The 10,110-nt window shown below is 42.0% G+C and overlaps 1 protein-coding gene across 1 annotated transcript in view; it reads left to right on the plus strand.

Annotated features, from left to right (window-relative positions):
- Positions 1-9,302, plus strand: part of LOC119418404 (filamin-A-interacting protein 1) — a 27,438-nt gene extending 18,136 nt beyond the window's left edge. Inside the window, exon 6 of the mRNA XM_037685679.1 lies at positions 9,054-9,302. Within this exon, the coding sequence (XP_037541607.1) occupies positions 9,054-9,248 (195 nt within the window). The 3' untranslated portion in view covers positions 9,249-9,302. The remainder of the gene's footprint in view (positions 1-9,053) is intronic.
- Positions 9,303-10,110: the final 808 nt, after the last annotated feature.

Below are 10,110 nucleotides of genomic sequence, written 5' to 3' on the forward strand. Positions count from 1 at the left end.
AAAGGTTAAATAAAGGTTAAATAAAAGTTAAATAAAAGTTAAATAAAGGTTAAATAAAGGTTAAATAAAAGTTAAATAAAGGTTAAATAAAGGTTAAATAAAAGTTAAATAAAAGTTAAATAAAGGTTAAATAAAGGTTAAATAAAAGTTAAATAAAGGTTAAATAAAGGTTAAATAAAAGTTAAATAAAAGTTAAATAAAGGTTAAATAAAGGTTAAATAAAAGTTAAATAAAGTTAAATAAAGGTTAAATAAAAGTTAAATAAAGGTTAAATAAAAGTTAAATAAAGGTTAAATAAAAGTTAAAGAAAAGTTAAATAAAGGTTAATTAAAAGTTAAATAAAAGTTAATTAAAAGTTAAATAAAAGTTAAATAAAGGTTAATTAAAAGTTAAATAAAAGTTAAATAAAAGTTAAATAAAGGTTAAGTAAAGGTTAAGTAAAGGTTAAATACCCCTCACTCTGACAGTAACCATAGCAATCAAGTCAAGGTTCTTTATTGTCTACAAGGTCCATGCTCAATAATCCAGCTATACAATCGAACAATTTTCAGTCAGGTCATCTGGACAGTTTCTTTTTTTTTTTTTTTTCGTGCTGAAACATTTCACCTTCCATCCAGAAGGCTTCATCAGTCAAAGAAACGTGTTTCAGCACACACACAAAAAAAACTGTCCAGATGACCCGACTGTAAATTGTTGGGTTCTTTATTGTCATTTGCATCACATGTGGTACATGTGGTGGAACGAAACTGTGTGCACAGGGTCCCAGTTCCATCCAACAAAAATAAAAATTGTAAAGAATAAAGTAATAAGATCTAAGATATGAACTAAGAAATGTACTAAAGTAAGAATATACTAAACATTAATGGTACAGAAACAATACGCTGAACAACGGCAGCATGAACATGTGTCTGTGTGAGAAGATGAGTACAAATGAACACAGCAGCATGAAATAAATCAGCAGCATGAGATCAGCAGTGTGGATAGTCAGCAGCACATATCAACAATCAAGTGTCATCATAGGGATTTTTCACAGTGATTCTTCTAGTTAGAGATTCATGAGTCTAACAGCCTCAGGGTAGAAGCTGTTCCTCAGTCTAGTGGTTCTACACTTAATGCTCCTTAACCTCCTTCCTGAGGGGAGTGGGGCAAAAAGTGTGTGTGCTGGGTGGGTGGGGTCCTTCATGATGCAGGTGGTCCTCTTCCTGCATGTGGAGGTGTAGATGTCTGTGATGGTGGGGAGACTGACTCCAACATCTTCTGTGCAGCCTTCACCACTCTCTGCAAAGCTTTTCTTTCTGCAGCTGTGCAGCCTCCATGCCACACGTTGATGCTGGAGCACAGGATGCTCTCCACTGCACACCTGTAGAAGGAGGTGAGGACTGAGCTTCCAGACCAGCTCGTCTCAGCCGTCTGAGGAAGTAGAGTCTCTGATGAGCTTTCTTCATCAGGCTGGTGGTGTTGTTGCTCCAGCTGAGGTTGTTGTTCAGGTGCACACCCAAGTACTTGTAGCTGGAGACCACCCCCGCCACCAGGGATCCTCCTATGGTGGTGGGGGGTAGGTGTGTTTGTTCCATCTGAAGTCCATGACCATCTCCTTCATCTTCTTCACATTGATGTGAAGGTTATTCTCTTTGCACCAGTTCTCCAGGTGTTCCACCTCCTGCCTGTAGCTGGACTCATCATTGTTTGTGATGCATCCCACCACCGCTGTATCATCTGCAAACTTTACAATGTGACAGCCTGGATAGGTAGGTGCACAATCATATATGAGCAGAGTAAACAGGAGGGGGCTCAGCACACATCCATGAGGAGAGCCAGTGCTGAGGGTTATGGTCGAGGAGGGGAAGTTGTGGTTCCTCACTGTACTGCCCAACACAAAAAGTTAAAAATAGTTTGTAATAGTTTAGTGATGAAAATGCAATTCATCTATAATGATTCATGTTAAAAGAGATGGTCATAACTTCTACACAGTCATTGTTGGTTTATCTGTATTTTATTTTGAAGGTATTCTATGCATTATGGGTAGTAGAAGCAGTAGTCTGCTGGAAAACCGTTTTACAGAGAAAACCTGCCAGTCCATGTACAAATCGGATTCCAAAAAAGTTGGGACACTAAACAAATTGTGAATAAAAACTGAATGCAATGGTGTGGAGATGGCAAATGTCAATATTTTATTCGTAATATAACATAGATGACAGATCAAAAGTTTAATCTGAGTAAATGTAACATTTTAAAGGAAAAATATGTTGATTCAAAATTTCACAGTGTCAACAAATCCCAAAAAAATTGGGACAAGTAGCAATAAGTGGCTGGAAAAAGGAAATTGAGCATATAACGAACAGCTGGAAGACCAATTAACACTAATTAGGTCAATTGACAACATGATTGGTATAAAAAGAGCTTCTCAGAGTGTCAGTGTCTCTCAGAAGCCAAGATGGTAAGAGGATCACCAATTCCACCATTGTTGCGCAGAAAGATAGTGCAGCAATACCAGAATGGTGTTACCCAGCGTAAAATAGCAAAGACTTTTAAGTCATCATCATCAACCGTGCATAACATCATCAAAAGATTCAGAGAATCTGGAACAATCGCTGTGCGTAAGGGTCAAGGCCGTAAAACTCTACTGGATGCTCGTGATCTCCGGGCCCTTAAACGTCACTGCACCTCAAACAGGAATGCCACTGTCAAGGAAATAACAGAATGGGCTCAGGAATACTTCCAGAAAGCATCGTCAGTGAACACAATCCACCGTGCCATCCGCCGTTGCCAGCTGAAACTCTACAGTGCAAAGAGGAAGCCATTTCTAAGCAAGCTCCACAAGCTCAGATGTTTGCACTGGGCCAGGGGTCATTTAAAATGGAGTGTGGCAAAATGGAAGACTGTTCTGTGGTCAGATGAGTCACGATTTGAAGTTCTTTATGGAACACTGGGACGCCATGTCATCCGGACCAGAGAGGACAAGGATAGCCCAAGTTGTTATCAACGTTCCGTTCAGAAGCCTGCATCACTGATGGTATGGGGTTGCATGAGCGCTTGTGGCATGGGCAGCTTGCATGTCTGGAAAGGCACCATTAATGCAGAGAACTATGTTCAGGTTCTAGAACAACATATGCTCCCATCTAGACGTCATCTCTTTCAGGGAAGACCCTGCATTTTTCAACACCATAATGCCAGACCACATTCTGCAGCAATCACAACATCATGGCTACGTAGGAGAAGGATCCGGGTACTGAAATGGCCAGCCTGCAGTCCAGATCTTTCACCTATAGAGAACATTTGGTGCATCATAAAGAGGAAGGTGCCACAAAGAAGGCCCAAGACGATTGAACAGTTAGAGGCCTGTATTAGACATGAATGGGAGAGCATTCCTATTTCTAAACTGGAGAAACTGGTCTCCTCTGTCCCCAGACGTCTGTTGAGTGTTGGAAGAAGAAGGGGGGATGCCACACAGTGGTAAAAATGGACTTGTCCCAACTTTTTTGGGATTTGTTGACGTCATGAAATTTGGAAACAACAGATTTTTCCTTAAAATGATACATTCTCTCAGTTTAAACTTTTGATCTGTGATTTGTGTTCTATTCTGAATAAAATATTAGATGTTGGCACCTCCACATCATTGCATTCAGGTTTTATTCACAATTTGTTTAGTGTCCCAACTTCTTTGGAATCCGGTTTGTATAAACTTCACCTCCCGTGTCCTAAATCTTTATTTACACTTTTCACTCGACCCTTTTCATTGAGCTTTTCAAGCTACAACTGTAAATAATTGTAAGCTGTCAAGAAGAGCTGAATAAAGGAGCAAGACGCTCAGTTTCCTGGCTCATGAAAAATGAGTTTGGCTTGTTGTTGATCTGCGTTAACATTCACAGTGTATCCAACACGTAGTGGTAACAGTACACTCATAGACTGTGGTCTGTTTGTTAAAAAGTCTAGTACCCAGTTGCAGATGGAGGGTCTTAGTCCTAGTGTGAGCAGTTTGTCCATCAGGGTTTGGGGGATCATGGTGTTGAAGGCAGATGTGAAGTTCACAAATAACATACGGACATAGGAGTTCTTCTGCTGCAGGTGGGGGAGAGCAGTGTGGACCACAGAGGAGATGATGTATTGTGTTGATCGGTTCTCATGGTATGCGTACTGATGAGGGTCCTCGTTGATGTTGATGGTTGTTTTGATGTCAGTCATGACCAGTTTTTCAAAGCATTTAGCGACTATCGGGGTGAGGGCCACTGGCCGATAGTCATTCAGACCAGTCACTGTAGAGCTCTTTGGGACTGGGTTGATGGTGGCAGTCTTCAGGCAGGTGGGAACTGTCTCCAGGGTAAGTGAGGTGTTAAAGATGTCTGCCAGCACCTCACAGAGCTGATCAGCACATTCCTTCAGCACCTTCCCGAGGATGTTGTCTGGGCCAGTTGCTTTGTGCGGATTAATCCTCCTGAAGGTACTCCTTACTTCTGCTGAGGTCACGCTGAGATGCTCTTCTTCTGGTGGTGAGGTGAGTCTGGGGCTGGATGGTCTGTTCGGGTCTTCAAAGCGTGCGTAGAACTTGTTGAAGGTATCAAGCAGTGATGAGCAGGGCTTAATTTGTAATTGATGCCGGAACAGTAGGCAGGCCGGGGGGTGGGGGGTTCCGGTGGTGGTGGTGGTGGTGGCGTGTGTGTGGGGGGGGGGGGGGGGGGGGGGTCTGTGGGTCGTTCTACAGAATATTTTGAATAACAGAGATGTCATTTCCTGTTTTTAACAGGTTGTTAAACATCAACATTTACCTACATTTCTAAACATTTGATTAAATTACCGGAGAGCAACAGCAGGTTGTGTGTGAATAGAGCAGTTTCGATTCTGTCAGGTGTCCTACACCCCCCCCCCCCCCCCCCCCCCCACCCCACACACACACACTTCACCGTTCTGAGCTGAACTCTTCTCCACTGAATTCAGTTCTGGTTGTTGCTCCTTTGAAGCACCTGAAGGCTTCAGTTCTCGCTTGTCCAACTAAAGACCATTTTTCATTAAAGTAAACTGGACTGTCTTTTCAACATTCTGATCATTGCTGTTATTTTGACAAATTAGCACCGTTGTTTTGAAATGTGACATAATGTGAATAACACATCAAACATTTCTGTTGTTGTATTTTTATTTTTTACTGTAAGATTTTATATTTATGTCTCAAATGTATGCAGGAGTTCTGACACATCTGTGCGGTCTGGAGACGCTCTGTGCATACGTGCACTGCAGGGCGCGCCACTGAACGTGTTGGATGAAGAAGCTGAGTGAAGCTGACTCGTGGGACATTGAGTCATACATGCAATAAACAGAACCCAAACCCAGAACACCCTCCCCCCCCCCCCCACAATTTTTTTTAAATTTTTTTTTTATGAAGTGGGCAGAATTAAGTAATCCGAGGGCCGGAAATGGCCCGCGGGTCACCAGTTGAATAGCCCTGCACTAGGGCATTGTGCACCTCTGCTTTTATAATCTGTTATACACTTAATGCTCCTCCACATGCTCCGTGGGTCTTGTGAGGTGAACTGACCCTAGTTGCTCTGTACATATGTGGCCTCGGTCCTTTTAGTACCAGCAGCCAGCTCTTTCCTCGTCCTTCTCAGTTCCTGTGAGTTGCCAGACCTGAAGGCAGTGTTCCTGGCTTCCAGCAGGAGGCGCATCTCTGAATTCAGCCAGGGTTTCTGGTTTGGGTAGCTCTTAATATTTTTGGTGGTGGTGACATCATCAGCACACTTGCTGATGTTTCCCAGGACCGAGGATGTGTATTCCTCCAGGTCTATCTCCCCGTCTTTATAGCAGCTTCTCTGAAGACCTGCCAGTCTGTGCATGCAAAACAGTCTTTTACTATGGAGTCACTATTCTTCATCCAACTTTTGACTTTTCTTTGTGTTGCCTGAAGCGTCTCAGTGGGTGCACGTAAGCAGGGGCCAGAAAAGATGGAGATGTGGTCAGAGTGTCCTAGGTGGGGGTGGGGTACGCAGGGCCAGATTAACACTTCGCTGTACCCTGGGCAACAATCTTCAAGGGCCCCATCATCACGACCCCAGAATCACCATAATCTGGCAAAATACAGAATAAATTACCATAATATACAGTAAATATACTTAGAATTCTAACTATCAGTGTATTTTTATGCATAAAACTCCAAATGCTCATTGACACAAATCAAGACTGAATTACGTTGAACGCACTTTGAACACGTCATGACATCATATGTGTACTTGTTTAGTAACGTATTGGCCACTGGTGCCAGAAGCATTTATAATGTGTGTGTGTGTGTGTGGGGGGGGGGGGGGGACACTGATGGGGGGGGTTTAGGGGTCCTCCCCCAGAAAATTTTGAATAAAGTAGATGTCATTTCCTGCATTCTGGTGTATTTTAATGGTTGTTTAACATCTAGTTTTACCTCCACAAGTAAACACCTGGAACACCTTGGGATTCTCCTGGAGGAGCTGGTCCAAGTGTCTGGGGAGAGGGAAGTCTGGGCCTCCCCACTTAGGCTGTACCCCCGCAGAAGGATGGAAGTAAACACTTGATTCAGTAACTATTTTAGAGCTAATGGCACAACAAGAAGTAACCTGACCAACAGCTGATTCAATAATTAAAAATATTATATATTCAAAGGTGACGATTTGATGCCCACATTAAAATTAAACATCTGTAACTGAGTTGACTTCAAATGTAATAAGATTATCAATGAATGTTTGAGACAAAGGATTTACTGAGTATAACAAAGATTCCTTCAAGAAACCTCCCAGTATAAATCATAAAACCAGTATGACTTCTGCTCATTCTAAATTTATCAAATGGCCTAAATCTCATAAAGTGAAGGAGAATCATTTTAAAATAATAAATAAGATGTATCCTGTAGTCATGTTTCTGCAAAGAAGATTTAAATTTGATGTTAATTTGTGTGTCTTCTGTAAATCACAAGATGAATCCCTCGAGCAACTTATTTATGTCAGTACAAAGAGTTTGGTCAGACATCAGAAACTGGATTCATCTCAAACTTAATATTCCTTCTTTTCATGCTGATGTCATTTCACTTTATGTGGATAACTGAAGCTCAGCTTCCTCTGATGCCATAAATATAGTTGTACTTATAGCAAAGTACCACATTCACTGTAAGAGGAGAGATAATAATTCCTCCTTCCTGTTTGATGAACAATTTGAAGTCAAACTATTCTTCATTAAGTAGATTAAAAATCTGCAAAACTGCTAGAATCATCTCACAACAGATACAAACTTATTGTTTTAATTAAAACAAGAAGTTTCTCAAGAAAAAAAACCTGATGAGCTTGTCAGCAGGTAAGGGGCGTTTACCTTCGGGACAAATTGAGGTTGTTGATTGGTCAGTTACTGACACACCTTCTGAGTTGATTGACAGGTCGTGCCATCGAGGATCCGATTGAAAAAAAAAAAGAGAGCTGCAGCAGCTGGGAGGAGGCGGGGCTACACAAATGCAGCGGAGCGCTCCAAGTAGAACAGGAGATAACCAGATGTTCTGCTTGTGCCCTCACTGCCCTGGGCCCCTTAGAGATCATGGGCCCCTGGGCAGTTGCCCATATGGTTAATCCGGCCTTGGGGGTACGGCTTTGTATGTGTCTTGTACTTCCGTGTAAACATGGTCCAGTGTTTCATTTCCTTGTGTAGGAATGGCCACATGCTGATAAAATCTTGGCAGGGAATCTTTCAGATTTACGTGGTTAAACTCCCCAGACTTCACGTAAAATGCCTCAGGGTGTTTGTTTTACGGCAAGCTAATATTATCATGCAGCTCCTGCAGGGTGTCTTTAGCATTAATATCCGGAGCTACGTAAACAGCTATTATAAACACTGCCATAAACTCGTGGGGTAGATAATGTGGTCCTATGTCACTGATCTTCTGCAGCCATATGTCCCACCGCGCTCTCTGAGGTCAGCAGACCAGATGCTTCTCTCAGTCCCAGAAACCCGTCGTAAGCTCAGAGGTGACAGGGCTTTCTCTGTTGCAGGTCCACGACTGTGGAATGAGTTGCCACTGAGTGTCCGGCAGGCTCCCACACTCTCAGTCTTTAAGTCTCGCTTGAAGACCCACTTCTATTCTCTTGCCTTTCACACGGTGTGATTTGTTTTGGTCCGGTCTGTTCTCTACTCTGTTGGCCATTTTAGTTAGCTTCTGCTGCTATTTGTATCTGTATTTCTATTTTATGTTTTCCTGTCTGCTGTGCATGTTTGGTTCTTTTGTACAGCACTTTGGTTGGCCTTGTTGCCGTTTTAAGTGCTATATAAATAAATTGGTATGGTATGGACATTTCACTCTTTGTTGCTCCAAAGCCTCGGAGCAAGAGCTATTTGTCAGAGTACAGTTTGTGCACCAACTTTTACTCACAAAGACGCACACTCTGCCTCCCCGTGACTTCCCCATTTGCTCGCTGCAGCGGTCCGCTTGAAAAAAAAAAAAAGTCTGTCGGCCTGCTGGAAGGCTGAGTCTGACATGTCGCTGTTAAGCCATGATTCTGTGACACAAAGCACTGCACATGTCCTCATCTCCTCTGAGGCACCAACTCTCAGACGATACAAATCCATCTTGTTGTCCAAGGAGTGGACGTTTGACATAAAGAGAGAGTGTATTGGTAGTCTGCCAGTCTTAGCGTTAACTTTAAGCCTTACTAACACTTCCAGCCAGCAACCTCTCTTCTTCAGCAAGGAGCAGTGTCTCCTCTTCCCGTTTGAGCGCCCCTGCTGCAACATCCATGCAGATTACTTTAAGAGCTGCAGTCTGCCGAGTGCACTGATTTTATTTATGAATGTTTCTGTTCACTACCCTGAGACGACTTATGTTGTGACTTGGCGCTATAGAAATAAACTGAATTGAATTGAATTGTATTTCATGGTAAATCCTCTCTCATTCTCATCAGTTATAGTAACCAGATAATCAAGAAGTGGTCATAATGTTATGACTAATTGTATGTTTTAACACATCTCTATCTCTTAGCCTTCGTACTCGTGATCTTTAGTGAATCCATGGTCTGCATTTGTTCCTGTCTCTGGTCACTGACTACTGTTTCTTTCAGCTCAGTTCTGATGTGGCTGGGAGCGCTGCCACACGGATCCCTATGTCCAGAGGTCCAAAAGCAGGTGGGACAACGGTTATGGGCATATCAGCATTGACGCAACTAGAGTCGTGCTCCAAAAACCAGGCGTTGACGATCGAACTGAAGAAGACAACACCGTGCAGCCGGGACTCTGCAGCAGAGAGGAAGAGCTGAGGTTAACGAGGAAACGACTGGACTTTAACGAGTTAACTAGGAGACTTTAACAAATTAACCAGGAAATTTTAACAAATTAACTAGAAGACTTTAACAAGTTAACGAGGTGACTTTAATGAGTTAACGAAGAGACTTTCACAAGTTAGCAAGGTGACTTTAACGAGTTAACTAGGAGACTTTAACGAGTTAACGAGGAGACTTTATTGAGTTCTCGAGTTGATTTCAATGTGTTATTGATGGGAATTGACTGATCTGACGTTAAAAAGTTATTTGTGTTAACCCACTTGTTAACAATGTGACTTGTTTGTCATTAAAACCTTGAGTTTGGTACTTTAATATTTAAATCTCCAGCGAGGCCTGCCTGGTTTAGGTAAACTCTGCAGATTCTCTTTGTATCCTGATGCATCGTGCTGCTTTTTGATAAAAACTATATATTTTATTATTCATGTGTTTTTATTTCACTAGAGCTCTGCACTTATTATGATGTTTTTTGTTTGTTTGTCACAAACTGTAATAAAACTATTTATCTAAGTGACTGCGTTGCGTCACTTTGAGGCTTCGGACTTATTTCTGTGAGATCTTTGATAAGCGTGCAGCTGAAATTAGGCAGAACTCATGAGCCTTAGTTTTTGAATCAAACAGCTGAACTGAGGGCGTCTGTGGAGAGAAAGTATTTTCATTAAACCTGTTTGTGCGTGCAGGAGAGGAGGAGGACAGAACAGGTTCAACTTTGAGCAACAAGAACAAACTAAACTGTAAAACTGTCAGAAAACAATAAAAATATATATACACCAATCAATCAATCAATAAATCAATCAATCAATCAATCAGTCAGTCAGTCAGTCAACCAATCAATCATCTA

This window comes from Nematolebias whitei, chromosome 12 (genome assembly GCF_014905685.2).
Source record: "Nematolebias whitei isolate Nwh7 chromosome 12, NemWhi1, whole genome shotgun sequence".
In the NCBI taxonomy this organism is placed as follows: Eukaryota; Metazoa; Chordata; class Actinopteri; order Cyprinodontiformes; family Rivulidae; genus Nematolebias; species Nematolebias whitei.